General features: G+C 40.5%; 2 protein-coding genes across 4 annotated transcripts; one reads left to right on the top strand and one right to left on the bottom strand.

The window, feature by feature from the left end:
• Positions 1-897: 897 nt before the first annotated feature.
• plaat1l (phospholipase A and acyltransferase 1-like) lies at positions 898-5,297 on the top strand. 2 transcript variants are annotated; one of them, XM_006800284.3, is made up of 5 exons: positions 898-937; positions 3,272-3,401; positions 3,852-3,940; positions 4,012-4,176; positions 4,261-5,297. In XM_006800284.3, exons 1-5 carry the CDS (start codon positions 929-931, stop codon positions 4,324-4,326), a joined length of 459 nt encoding a protein of 152 aa, XP_006800347.1. In that variant the 5' UTR covers positions 898-928; the 3' UTR covers positions 4,327-5,297. The 2 variants fall into 2 exon arrangements, with proteins under 2 accessions (XP_006800347.1, XP_087692435.1); XM_087836309.1 differs by lacking the exon at positions 898-937 and having other exon boundaries at positions 3,212-3,401.
• Positions 4,980-10,690, bottom strand: ephx2 (epoxide hydrolase 2, cytoplasmic). Of its 2 annotated transcripts, none has more exons than XM_087836307.1 (18): positions 10,522-10,690; positions 9,338-9,416; positions 9,096-9,258; positions 8,559-8,749; positions 8,330-8,464; positions 8,150-8,221; positions 7,970-8,065; positions 7,604-7,682; positions 7,292-7,326; positions 7,185-7,211; positions 7,025-7,110; positions 6,838-6,949; positions 6,678-6,752; positions 6,526-6,568; positions 6,324-6,426; positions 5,945-6,014; positions 5,605-5,685; positions 4,980-5,518 (listed from the first exon to the last, which is right to left on the bottom strand). In XM_087836307.1, exons 1-18 carry the CDS (start codon positions 10,623-10,625, stop codon positions 5,372-5,374), a joined length of 1,698 nt encoding a protein of 565 aa, XP_087692433.1. In that variant the 5' UTR covers positions 10,626-10,690; the 3' UTR covers positions 4,980-5,371. The 2 variants fall into 2 exon arrangements, with proteins under 2 accessions (XP_087692433.1, XP_087692434.1); XM_087836308.1 differs by having other exon boundaries at positions 8,342-8,464.
• Between the last annotated feature and the right edge of the window lie 4,100 nt (positions 10,691-14,790).

Genomic DNA, 14,790 nt, shown 5'->3' with positions numbered 1-14,790 from the left:
TGAATCAGACTCCTGATTACTCTGTGTATTTAACACTTGCTTTACATTGGAAAATCAGACAGAAATTAAAAAGACTTTGCTCATAAAAGAACTATTATGATTTCATTATTACTGTTTCTCTTTTTCAGTATGTAATGTTGCATTAATTCCTCATTTGATGTGGGTTTTCTTTGGGTGTATATGTGGGGAGTGGCTGGGTGTGGTCGCGATTATTCAATGGCTTCATGCTATGATGGTCTCTATTTAAAAATGCCATCACATTACATCAGACTGATGCTGACTTGATGTTCCAAGTGCTTTATTGCACTTGTCAGGACATTATTGTGAAACAGCTGTTGGAACTGTGGAAAAACACAACATATGTGATGTGTTGTGTTCAAGTTAAAAGGTCTAAAATGAGTCATTATGAGAGTCTCATGGTTCTGAGCTGAGACTCTCTGTGCTTCTGGGTCTTTCTCTCTTTCTCACTTTGCTTACTTATCTCTGCTGAAAAAAAAATTAAAAAGCCAATTGAAGCTACTTCCTCTTTTAGCCTCGGTTTAGGAAACACCTGCTTCACACGCCCAGAGGTGGTGGGATCGGAAACACAAAGGGACTCATGTCGGTGCACTATGAAGCACCTCGTCTAAAAACCACAGAATCACACATTCAGACACAAAATCCACTCCAAAATGATCCCAGGCAACATAAAATATAGCAAAAATATAAAGGGAGGAAAAGAAACCCAAATGATTTGATGCAGAAGGTGTGATAAGGGGTGACAGGAGCGTGGTCAGTGTACTGTGACTGCGACAGACTGAGAAGATGCATCATATCACATGAGTACAGCCTGTATGTAAATGATGTGAGGTTCCTGTGTGCATGTGCTGTGGATTTATGTTCAGAAAGGACCAAAGACAGCCACAGTGAATACCTTAATCCTCCCTTCATGGGCCTGGTGAGTATGACCATTACTTTTTCTAGAATCTTGCTTTTAATTAAATGAATATTTAAATTTTTAGATGACACTGTGTTTCAGTGCTACTTCTGAAATCAGAGGACCCAAAGTTGTTACTCATGGTTGATTATAATAACTTTGTAGCTTGGTGTAAGCGCTTTAATTCATCTGAAAGAGCACTAAATGGACAATTAGGCACTTTGAATGAAAAAAAATCTCATGAAGTAGCTTCTGAATTCACTTCAGAAGTATTTAATGTAAACATGTGACTTCCCGAAGCCACCCAAGTCTTCAAAAGCCTGTCTTTGGTACTGTTTTCCAACTCAAAATGTACAAAAACTGCTCGTTACTAGATCAGCAGATCATGCATTAATGGTTAAGAATAGTATTGCGGCTATTTCTTAGAACTGTTTTTTTTTTTTCTTGAATGGTTTCCTCTTCTTATCTTTTCCATTCCACCTTGCTGAAAATGTTGCATCTTCTACGCCCCCACAGTTGAGTTTTTCCATAAATTGAAAGTAAAAAAGCTCAGTGTCAATCAGACCCTTTACCTGACCCTTTAAGTCCAGCGTGAAATAACAAGACCAGATTCAGATAAACATTTGAGCACATTCACACATCATGTTTTTCTGTAGCGTTGGTTGAACTTCTAGGACAATTGTGAAATTTCCAAGTAGCTACTCATCATGCTGCCCAGGCGAAAAATCTATATGAGTTTAATGTCCAAATATCTACATGATAATTTGGCACAAATCTTTAGCTTAAATGTTGAATCACAGATGAATTAATTCCAGGTTCTGGATGGTCTACCTTGAAGTTTGGAACATATTATATTCATAGTCCCTGTAGAGGTTTCAAAGTTTAGTCATCTACACATTAGACTAACAAGCGAGAGATCCTTGCTTAGATTCCAGGAGGAGACACAAAACCCTTTGATGGTCCGTCAGGAAGGGCGTCTGGCATAAGAATCTGTGGAGCTACCTGCCATGGTGAGCCCATGTTATTAAGGGAGCAGCCGGAAGCCTTTCTTTTTCTGCCTTCTTCCTCTTTTATATTCATGGTCCCTGTAGGATGAACTATTAGGAGTTTGATGAATGTCTGATTTTTGATTGAGAGCTATATTTTCAGCGTGTATTATATGACCAAATGCCTGGAATAAAGGAGACAGACTAATGACCCTCATCCCTGCTTCAGAAGGACTTTGTTCTTAGTGCAATTTAACATCAAGTATCTCCCCCACTGTTCCCATGTTAGCCTCCAGATGTTGGACCACGAGTTCGCTAGTTAACTTTCTTTCCTACTAACAATCATAAACCCACATTCTTTTTAAATGCCGGCAGTCTTTTGGTTTGTTATATTTATCAATGTTTTTGTTGTGAAATCTACGTAGAATTTACAGCATAGTCTATTCGGGTCGCCGTTACCAACATGTATACCTGTATGACCTGTGTTGATGGTGATTCTTAGTTACATTTGTAGGAAGGTGGACGACAGGTTACAGCGCAGGCTACAGTGCAAGTTACCTACATCTAAAATGCTTAAGTCAAAGGCAGATTGACTTCTTTCAGGTTCTTGAACATATTCATCTCTCTCCTGAAGAAGACTCTCACCTGAGGGTTAATGTTTATTTTGGCCTTACTAGGGTAAAAAAGGCAAGACTATCTAGTGGTTGACATGTCAGTATCCTTTGAGCATTTCTCAGCCAGCTCTAATTCTGACACTTCTAGCTTTAAGATGGTGAGAACCAAAATGCTCAACTTGAGGTTTCACAATCTGATGGGCGATTTCAAAGTGGTTATATCCAGCTTTTATTTACAGTCTGTGGTTGGATTCATACTAACACCTCTAGCTGGAGACCTGATGGCTTGGTTAAGCATTAACATCATTAAATTTGCTCTCAGTTTTTCATACCTGAGAAGTATAAGATATTTAAGATGAATAGTAACAAAGGCAGAAGAAGTATACTTGCTCGACAGTAATATAGCACACAAGTGCTTGTGGTTTCGCCGCCTGTACTCACTTCAGGTTTTCTTGTGGTTTAAAAGAAAAAAAAATCCCCTTTCTGGCACAACTGACTGAATACTGACAAAGCCAAAAAAGCAGTGCAGATCCAGTGATGAAGATTGTGCTTTTGCCAGTGTCTGTTTATATTTTAGATGATAGAAGTTTAGTCCTTGCCTGTGGAGACGAGGACTATTTTTGAAGTGAGTTTGATTCGGCCTTATCCAGAGTCGGGTTAAGCAGAACCACGGGGTGATTGTTTGTGGTAACTTTATGATTTTTACCGCTTTCTCTCTTTTTTTCTTCTTCTGTTTGTTTTTTATTTTTATAAAGAAAAATTCCCACCCAAAGTTGTTCCCAGGGGACATTGTGGAGTATCCCAGGAACAAATACTTCTCTCATTTCGGAGTGTACTATGGAGAAAGGGACGGAGTTCCATACGTCGCTCACCTAACGTGTCGAGGTTGGTGACACTTTTTAAGGTTTTACCTTTCCACAGACAAGTGAAAAAAGTCTGCCAGAGCAGGAATAATTTCTTGAATTTTGGTTAAAAGAAATACAATTATTTTATAGAAAAGAGTGTTAAACAATGAACATCAGCAAGAGGTTATTATGTTAGTCTCAAATTCTGCAAAAATGTAAAACTGTCAATAAGAAATTTTTCATCTTTGAAAGATGGACATAATGTGAGAACGCAGGATTTATGCTTTGTATGTGATGATATCTATTGAGAAGAGATGGACGACATGTACACCTACAAGAATCGGCTCAGTTTTCCATATAACACAGAAAAAAAAGGTTTCCTATCAGCTCATGTAACAAAGATCATAATATGACAGATAAACTTTATTTTTCTTGATCCTTCCTCTGGAAATCTGCCTCTTAAAATAATTTGATTTCTTGTCTTTGTCAGATTCAGACACCAAACTGCTGCTGTACGGCCGAGCTCTCAGGTCAGAGGTCAAACTGGACCCTCTGGAGCTTTTGGGGAAGAAATACAAGGTAGCATGAGTGGGTTAAACATATATGATGAGTTTGTTAAAGACAGTGACTTCAAGTGTGTTTTAAAACAGGTCAACAACATGCTGGATGACACGCACCCTCCGCGGGACTTCCACGGTGTGGTGAAGCCCGCCATCGAGGACATGATGGGCCGCGAGGTGACCTTTGACATCCTGTTTCACAACAGCGAGCATCAGGCGACACTTTTTAGATACGGAGTGAAGAAGTCTGAACAGGTAAGCCAAGGGAAGAGCGCCACCTTCTGTTTATTTGCTGTGAAGCATGCTTAAAGCTGGTGTGTTTGTGTGTGCGTGCTGCAGATTGATGAGATCTACAAGTATATCATGCCAGCCTGGAAGAAACTGTTCAAGGAGAAACAGCTGTAAACCAGGTGTGCGCTCATCTTCACCACCAGGGGGTGCTGTTCTTCTCTGAATCAGCTGCATGAAGTTTGGAGGACGTTTAAAAAGAATCCTTCTCCTCGGTTTCTACCTTTACCTTAGTCCCTTTTTACACCTCCTTTCTTCCATTCTGCTTCTCCTTATTCCTCACATCCTCCCTTTTTTTCTGTCATCATTCCTTCCCTAATTTACTTACTTTCCCACCACCTTTCCTTGTTATATCCTCACTTCTATTTCTTTACATTTCTTCCTTCCTGTTTCCTTATTCTTCTCCTACCCCTTCCTTCCTGCCATCATTTCTTCATTTATCCCATCCCTTAATTCCTCCCTTTCCTTCACATTACCTCTTTATTTACCTCCTTTCCATTATCCTTATATCCCTCATTTCCTTTCTAAACCCCTCCCCCCACCCATTAGTTTTGTTCTTGATTTCCTGAATAATTATCATTATTTGTATTTGTATTTTTTTTTACTAATATTATATTATTTGTTAAATGTGTTCATGTATATGCACTGATTTTTAAAATCTCAATTTCATTTACAGGGGAAAAAAAAGAAGTACTTGTGCAAGAAAAAAAAAGCAATTATCAAACTGAAAACAAAGCAAAAACAACAACCATAAAACAGATACATTAGGATTTTAAGATGACCTTAAAAGTGTTTAATAATGGCACTTTCGTTCTCCAAAATAAAGACAAAATGTTCATGCTGTTTCATTAAAATGATGAGATTTTATACATTTTGTTAAAATATAATCTTTATCTTGAACTGTGATATTTCTTATTTTTGTTACTTGTAGTACAGTTTTTCCCTGTTTTAGCAGAACATTTTCCTCCCTGTTGGTTGCACATCAGTTTCTGTCTGAATACATTTTTCATGGGAGGCTCATTCACTCTTAAAACTGCCTGTGAGTGTCTAAGTTGTTCTAAATAAACTTTTATGTGCCACATTGAAAATCTTGTTAGAATCCTTCCTTCCTCCTTCCTCCGTCCTCCGTCCTTCCTTCCTCCTTCTTTCCTTCCTTCCTTCTTCACAGTTTGGGAGCCACAGTACCACCTTCAGTCTTCTTGTGCGCCTCTTTAAGCCAGGATATCAGGATTTTGTTGGTCTCTGCCGGCTTTTCCATCTGCGTCCAGTGTCCACACTCTTCGATGTGTCCTCTGGTCAGGTTTGGCATCTTCAGTTAATAAATAACAAATATCAGATTCACTTCCAATAACCAATAACTGCTCATCTGACTGTGTCAATGCTGCTGTTTCTTACCGAATCCTCCATTCCCTTGGTAAAGGACGGCAGCAGTACGGGGTCTTTACCCGCCGTCAGCATCATTGTCGGCATTAGCAGCTAAAACGCGCAAACATCTGACTGTGAATCAGAAAGCTTGATAACAAGATGTGACTGCCAAGTCAACAAGTCTAATTTATCCTTTGTTATACCAATAAAGTATTCTGATTCTGATATGATTATGATTCCAGAGGTGCCTCCTGCTGGTCATTAGGAAGAATGCAGGTTTAAAGCAATTCTGCATTTGCTTCAATATTGGGACCCCAAAGTCACAGCTTTAATTTACAGCCTGTAATATGTTTGTGACACTGCACCAAACCTTCTCAAAGGGCCGGGAACACATCCACTTCCAGTTTGCATCACTGTTTCGATACCAGTTCAAGGGCCCCCTGTAAAATAAAGCCCAAAGGTTACTCAGTGACTCTTCACAGAACTGGATAATTTAACTGACTGTTCAGGAATATTTGCTTATGACATCAAATTTCTTCTCACCAGCAGTCTACAATCTGCAAAATACTAATTTTAGTGCCATAAACATAAAAGCAGGAACTGCAGGATGTAATTAAAATGCTAATTTTAACAAAAAGCTGTGTAAGAATCACCCATCACAGTGGATGCTTTCATGTAATAAACATAAATATTATTTGTTGGCTGAGCACACAGAAACACAATCTACAGGAAGCTGGAAAATCTGCAACCTGAAGCCTCTTTCTTTGTACTGGCTGACGTAGTACTGCAGGTCGGCTTCTGTCAGCATAGAGCTCCTGGGAATCTGCTCCGGCAGACCCACAAACAGGCCACCTGTGATAAAGCGCACACACACAGCATGAGATCTGTGAATGAAGATTTAAAAATCTTCAGCATTTACAGCAAACACTGATAACCAGCAGGAAACGTCACCTCGAGCGCACACTCCTGCGGTGCTGAGAGGGGGACGACCCTTCTGTGGTACAGAGAAAAACATTCATCACGTGTGGGTGATTTTTCCACCTGTTTAGCTCCCAAACTGCACACTGCAATGCTGGGTGTGTCTGTACATTCGATCCACGCACCGCTTCACTACTGCTGGAAAAGAAAATCTTGAACGTCCTCTCCAAATCCTTCTCCAGCTCAGCCTCCGCCACACCCTGAAACACAAACCCCACTTACGAAGCTGCAGTTTTTCTGTGACAGAAACAAACATTAACATTAATATATATATATAACACTTACTGGTGTTTGGAAGTAGACCTGATAGTCAAATATTGGAATAGCCTTCAGTCTCTCGAAAGCAGGAACCAAAGGATTCAACTTGAACATTGGGGTGTTCAACGATGCCACAGCCCTTCACGCACATGGAAAAGCAATTTGACTTCACTGTACAGGCTCTGGGGGACTGTGTGTGTCTATGTGTGTTCACCTGATTCTCTCGGGATAGAAGCGGGCCATGGCCCACACCAGGGAGCCGCCCCAGTCGTGACCCACCAGGGTGACCTGTGGTATGGACTGGAACAGGGGACCATAAGCTTTTGTGTAAACTTTAAGTTATCATGCTATTCAATGACAGTGTTGATACTCACCATTTTATCCAAAAATACGACTAACTCCTGAAAAAAGAGAGAAAAATATGATTCAGAAAAACATTTTAAAACAATACTAAATCTGTAGATTTAATATTTTTGTGTACCTTACAAAGCTCCTCATGAGAATATTCCTCTATGTCTGTGAGAGTCAATATGGCAGGAATTACACCAACACTGAGCTGACTCCACACAAACACTGTATATAAAGGATGGTTGTAGCTTCTCTGATGTCACACACTGGTAAAAGTGTGGTAGTTAAGCCTCAAGCTGAGCATTTTAGGTCTTTTGATCCTGGGCATTAAGGGCTAGGGGAAGTGACATATCCCTGCTGTTCATTATAAAGAATTTATACTGGGAAGCTACATACATCTTTTAAGTACAGTCTATATTTTCAGTCTTTCAGTATTTCAACCTACCAGGTGGCGCTGTGGACTCTCCATATCCTTTCATGTCCAGAGCTAAAACCCTGAATCCTGCTGCAGCCAAGGCCGGGATCTGGCACAGGGGTGACAGGGTTGTTCAATAATCATGGCTTTTATTTCAGGATTATTGCAAGATTAAAAAAACCATAACACCACCAACAAGTAAATATAACTGCAAACTTAAATAAATGAGAACAAAGACTTGAATTAAATTGAAAACAAGACAATTTATAAATCTAAAAAGGTATATCTCTGACTCTTAGTGTATCTCTAACTGGATCTAATCTCAAACACCCTCTGAATACACTTTGGAAGGTGACTATTTCGTGCGTCCCAACATATCCAATGGAAACAGGTTACCTGGTACCTCCAGGAGTACCAGCTCTCCGGGAAACCGTGACACAGTAGCACCGGTGGACCGGAGCCCATTTCCACATAATGAGTCCTCACACCAGGCTGGAAAAGACAGCCAGCAGCATTTCAGCTCTGTGTTGTGTTTTCATAATTCAACAGGTTGCTGACACTGATGGATATTAATACTTTTATGGTGATGTAGCCATGGGAGACTTCATCAGGGCTGCAGGATGGTGGGGGACTCACTGTTCCAACAGCCTGGAAATTCAAACGTATACAAATGTTATTAATGTAATCATTTTCTTTGTTGTAGTTAGATCTAAATGTGAGGGTCTTTAAACCCACTGCATCAGAGAAGATACTCAGAGTGACACAAACCTGAAAGCCAGTAAATTCAGACAGTTTCTCCAGAGCAGCATCCAGATTTTCCACCAAGACGGCCTTCATCCCTGCTCCCTCTGCGGCTTTTACACCCTCAACATCAGCATCCAGCCACAACGCCTGAATAGAGACAGATGACTCATAATATCTGATATACAAGAATTTAATCTCAGTGATGCTGCATATTTATTGTCTACATCACGAAACCCTCTACCTGTTTGGGTGTCACCCCCAGGCGCTGCAGGGCAGAGCTGAACATGGCGGGCTCAGGGACCCTGTGACCCAAGTGGCAGGACTGGAGAACCAGGTCAAAATGGCCGCCCAGCAGAGAGAGAAGGCGACCTGTGCCATCTCCAGCCGCTCTGTCATCTACCCAGTGATTGGCCAGCACAGCTGTCAGTAACCCTTTAGATCAGAGGTTGACGTAAAGATTAGACATCATTTAAATGGTAGTGACCTACTTTTTCCCCACAATGCATTTAAACAAGCAGGTAGCAGTGACAATGTTCACTTTACGCAGATATCGTGCTGAAATAAAGGTGACTGTCTCCTTCAAAGATGAGGGACACAGGAATTCAGAACAGAAATATTTTGCAGTGAGAGAAATTAAACAAGGTTTTTCAACCAGATCTGAAATTTTTTCTACTTATTTCTTTATGCAGAGGAAGCCAATGTGGACGTGGCTTAAACCTGCTTTCTTTCGACTCCTCTGCCTCTGTAAGTTTGCTTCTTTAAAGAGTGTTATGTGTACCGCTGCGTCGCAGGCCAGCAGCTGTCTTCAGCACAGCTGCTTGGACGTCCATCATTGCCTCTGTGAGTTTGTCTAGCAGGCCTTTAACTGACCAATCAGACGGCAGAGTCACACTCCTGTCCCGGGCTTCCTGCACACACTCGGCCTCCAAAGCTGGGATCATCTGCACACAGACACACAGCTGTACATCAGTGAAATAGCAACAAAAGGCATGAAGTGAAACTCTAAATGTCTTCGCCCACCTGTGTAAGTGTCATGGCTCCTCTCTCAGCCTGCCTCAGGGCGCCGTCGTCTTTGGACTCCACACTGGAGAGAAAACCTCTGAGAAACAGAGCACAAAACCTAAGATTAATGAGGTGATTAGAAACACCGAGATGGGCGAGCCTTGGTGGTTTTTATCTATAACACTCAGCTCTCAGGCAAATGTTTACTGAACTCTTAGATCAGGTCTGAGATAAAACAGAATCAGCTAGAAGTGCCTGCAAAGAGCAAAGACTTTGAGGAAGTTATAAGTTTTTGCAAGTCAGAATAAAAGTTATACAATCAGCTTTACAAAGCACATTCTACAACCGGGAACGAAAAGGCAGAGATGTTAATTTAACAGACTGGACCTGAGTCCAGTCTGTTAAATTAACACTGAGAGGTAATCCAGAAAATCCCTGCTGTAAGTGTTTCTGAGACCTCTATCTCATCAACATGATCAATATTTGCCATAATTTCAAAATGTTATGGACAAAACTTTTTTGTTGCTGTTGTCTAAAATTAACATAATATTTTTGGCCATGTAGTACGTGCACCTGCTCATTTCCAGCAGTTTTCTTTGCTGTTGTAATAATTATCCAGCTTGAAGCGCAGATCTGATATCCACACTCACTCACACTGTAAATAAACAATCACACATTCGTGCAGCAGCTGCGTATTTCATTGTTTTTTGTTTGTTCATCCATCCATTCGCTTCCGCTTCTCCTTTTCAGGGTCGCGGGGGGCGCTGGAGCCTATCCCAGGTGTCATAGGGCGAGAGGCGGGGTACACCCTGGACAGGTCGCCAGTCTGTCGCAGGGCCAACACACAGGGACAGACAACCATTCGCGCTCACATTCACTCGCACATTCACACCTGATGGCAATTTGGATTAATCAATTAACCTATCCCCACAAGCTGCATGTCTTTGGACGGTGGGAGGAAGCCGGAGTACCCGGAGGGAACCCACGCAAACACGGGGAGAACATGCAAACTCCACACAGAAAGACCCCGGCCTGATGGTGGAATTGAACTCAGGACCTTCTTGCTGTGCGGCAACAGTGCTAACCACCGTGCTGCCATTTTTGTTGTTGTTGTTTTTAATATAATCAAATATAAAGACAAAGCGGTCTCCATACGACACGTCTGTGCGGTTCAGAGATGTTGCAAAACGGTCACTTCTTACCCCGGTAGGTTGTGCAACTCTTCCAGCTTTTTAAAAACGGCAGCAGGTCTGGCAGAGACGGCGACTCCCCAGAAGTTGAACAGGATGGCTTTCTTATCAGCCATCTCTCGATCGGTTCTTTTTGCTTTCGGGGTCTCCAAACGGTATTCAGGATCTCTGCTGCTGCTGCTGCTGCTGCACCTGCACCCGTGTACAGGCTAAACTTTGCCCTAATAGACTCGCTGCAGGTCCACCCACTTACCCAGTGAGCTCATCCTGAACTGAAAAACAGCGGCGAGACCAGACATGCACGTGACTTCTCGTAACAAACCAAAATTTTTGTTGAAACCAGTTGCATGAATAAAAGACCAGACATGTCCTCTTTATGTTTAATAATGATAATAAAAAGTACGTTAAACAACAATAAAAAAAAACCGATTCAAAACTTTTTAGTGTCCGTCTGACAATGATCTACAAATGAAACATTTCTTTTAAAGTTGTAAAATGCTACTATCATATATAATATCACTATATTATTATTATTATGATTATTATTATTGTTGTTGTTGTTGTTGTTATTATTGTTATTATGTTTTAAAGGCAGTGACTACATGATACAGTTCTCTGTAGCTTCATCACTTCAAGTCGGTGTTTCTACGTTACAAGTTTTGAGCAGCTGTTAACATAGTTGACTCATATTTGCAATGTGTCAGGAAGAGCGTTTTTTTTTTTAGCATTCTTCTATAAATATGAAACATTTTCATGTGATAAAATATAAATCTAATTAAACCAAACAAAATAAAAAGCAGCAAGTAAAGAAGGAATCAGACACAGCAAATCACACCAATAATGAAATGAGATGAACAAATTATTTAAATGGACAAATGTGGTGAATAAGTTAATTAAAAATAAGAATGTTGTTGGGCGTCGCTTTCCTTCTGCTACACAGACATATTTATGTACTGTAGCTGATTCACTTCTAATATGTCAAGTGTTGCTGAACTTCTGTACCATGACACTGACATCTTTACTATTTTAGACCACATATCATGATACAGTAGTATGTTTGTTTACTCCATGACTGCCACTTCTAATGTGTATGTGATGCACAGTTTTAAAAAGATTATCAAAAAAGCAAGTGCTGGCAAACTGTCTATTAAGACAAGCGGACTCCCATCAAACTAGAGCTGGCAGGGAGACACTAAGGAGCCAGGCCCTTCCCAGAATCCAAATCCTGCACAAACAGAGTCAGCGAATGTTGTGTAGAAAGTGTGGAGGTGGATTGGTGGGTCTGAGGAGACTCCGTAGAAAGACAAAGTGCCAGCATTCCAGTCCAAATGCACTCCTACTTAGTTGGAGGACCAGCTGTGAGGAGAATTTATAGGTCTGATGATTTTATTATGCAAGGAGTAGTAACCATCTTCACAACAATACAAGCTCCAGGAGTACACTATGATAATCTTCAATATCTTTGTAAGTTACCGCTATGTTGACCTTTCTTTCCCATTCAACCTCCCAGTAACAGCCTCCAGTCAGACCAATTCTATGTCGTGACTGGGGCCAAGCTTCATATCGCTCTGGATGATGAGGATATGGCTTCCCCTCACTCAGCAGTATCACAGTCCTATTGTCGTCAAACAGGAAGAGATGTATCTGTGCTGTTTTGGTCCAGTTTGTGCTCACAGTCATCTGATTAGAAAACAAGAAAAAAAAAAACAGATTAATTTAGAAGTCAGAGTTGAAAACAAGCAAACAGTGAAAAAAAAAAAATGTATACACACAAATGCATGGATCAATCGGAACACATACATATTAGAATAATTTAGAATAAAATCTTCAACATCAAGTGTTCTTCTGAAGTTCTCAGGTTTAGCCATACTCAATACTGATGGACACGGCACTGCATGGGGAAGTTGTTCTTTCCTGCTGGGCACTGACAGAAAATAAGTGATATTAAAATTATAATGTAATTTATGGTACAATTAGTTTTAGTTTTCTTAAAATCTGAGTGATAATGAGATTAAGGATTGTACTTTAGTAACTAAACTGACCTCAAATGAACTTAGGTGGAGGTTTTAAGTAAATACACAGGGGCGGTCTTAGCCTGTTTGGTGCCCTGGGTGAACAGAGAATCCTGCGCCGCCCCCACCACGATGCCGCCCTGGGCAACTGCCCGTGTCGCCCATATCAAAAACCGCTACTGTAAATACAATATATGTAAATACAATGTTAAGATTAACATTAATGAGGAAAATATCAGACAATCAAATGTGTTGTCTTTTGGAAAGTTGGTACATAATGTACATATGGCAGTCTAAATTGTGGATTTGGTGCAGATAATTGTACAGAAAAACATCAAAAACATTATTTCATTCCCACCTATCACAGCCAGTCTGGTGTTCCTTCTCAAAGTTTTCAAATTTATCCATAGACATCTCACTTCTCATGGAGACACAGATTCCTGGAGGGGCGATTTTTTCCTGGTGGTCTGGTAGAAACACACACTTTGCCTTAAAATACATGTTCTTGGCAAAATAAATTTAGATGAAGGTAGAAGTCTTCCATTAAAAAATAAATACATGTGCTATTTTAGTATTTTCAGTGGTGATCCTCGTGGTAGTAAACTGATTCACTTGGTTGGTAAACATCAGAAAAGGAGAAATCTGTTTTCCTGGTCCAATGGTCATATCTAGTGTACTCTACATGTTTAATGTCAGTGAGACTTTTTACACAGATAAATAAAGGCCAAAAACTGATTGCAACTTCTACTTTGTGACATTCATGAGGGATATATGTGAAATAAAATTGGATGACAGATTAAGTACCAACAAGTCATTCATGACAATTTAAATACTGTAAATCACTTTTTGGCACCCCTCTCAAGTTTTGTAACCTGCCACATTGCTGCTGCCATAACTGGGTTTAGAACATGAGAGCACGTATGCCAGCTGCTCAGGGTAAGAGGTGGAGTACACCCTGGACATATCACCAGTCTGCCGCAGGGCTATCAGACAGACAGCCATTTACACTCACATTCACACCTATGGACAATTTAGTATCACCAAATAACCCAACCCCACTATTTGCATGTCTTTGGACTGTGGGAGGAAGCGGGAGTACCTGGAGAGAATCTTTCCTTCTCCTAACCTTACTCAGTCTTGATGAAAATCAGCTACACCTTCCAACTCAAGGTGAAAAGCAGCTGTTTGGAAGAGCTGTAGAAGTCATGCAGTGGATGTCTACAAAGGTTAATGTCTGCCTCTACTGGGACAGAGAAACTCCTGCCTGCAGAGTCTATGTGAGTCCCTGTTAGAGGCTTTGCCATTCATTAGCTCACTCAGGTATGTAGCTTTGGCTCTTGTATACTAAATAGTCTGCTTGGTTTTATCCAGTCTATTGATGGTAAAAATTAAAATCTTTCTGTTTGTGACTTTTTTTTACAACAATATATCAGAATTTAACATTTTCTAAGTTTAGTTTTAAATGTATTTATTTATTAATTTATTTCCAAAAGTGCAACCCCCCCCCCCCCCCCCAAAAAAAAACATGCTTCTTTCATTTTTGTTTCATATGCTTTATTTGCTTTATAAATGTTTTGCTTTTGTCTTTTCTTTTGTAGATGGTTTGACTCAGCAAATATCTGAGTGGCAGTTTGAGATTTCTCCTTTACCCAGGCAACTCACAGTTCCACACCAGGTGGAGGCAGGACAACAACTAGTGTTACGCCTCAATGAATACGGGCTCGGGATGAGGGGAGACTAGAAAAGAAAAAGGGAAACAGAGCAAGTGTGAAACTCAAGGTTTTTAGTAAAAAGGACTCAACTCAAAGAAATGGCAACACTGCTATTTCAACTAAACAAAAGTCATCCACAAACTAAAATACCCTAAGGAAAGACAAAAGAAAGGGTTTACCAAATTAAAGGTACACTTCTGCTGCCAGCAGATACCTGCTACTCACCAGCAGCTCAAAGAAAACACCAAGTTTTAACATATGCAGAATACGCCACTAAATCTCACCACTAAAGACTGGTCCACACACTGACTCAGCAGTGATTCACTAGCTTATATACGTGATTAGGACTCTTTCTGTACTTTTAGGTGCTACCTTATTTCCAAAAGGGTTGCAATAGCATTTGATCTACAAACACGTTTGACCTGACACAGAAGATTTTCACTCTAATCAATATAACAATAGCAACACATATGATGGCTTCTACACCTGTCAAGGCAGCTTTGCAGCAGACAGGAGTTGGATTTAAAATAAAGGGCCCAAGAAACGAGAAATAAGCT

Source organism: Neolamprologus brichardi, chromosome 23 (genome assembly GCF_056152115.1).
Source record: "Neolamprologus brichardi isolate AB-2024 chromosome 23, ASM5615211v1, whole genome shotgun sequence".
NCBI lineage: Eukaryota > Metazoa > Chordata > Actinopteri > Cichliformes > Cichlidae > Neolamprologus > Neolamprologus brichardi.
This window is presented reverse-complemented; position numbering and strand designations above follow the sequence as displayed.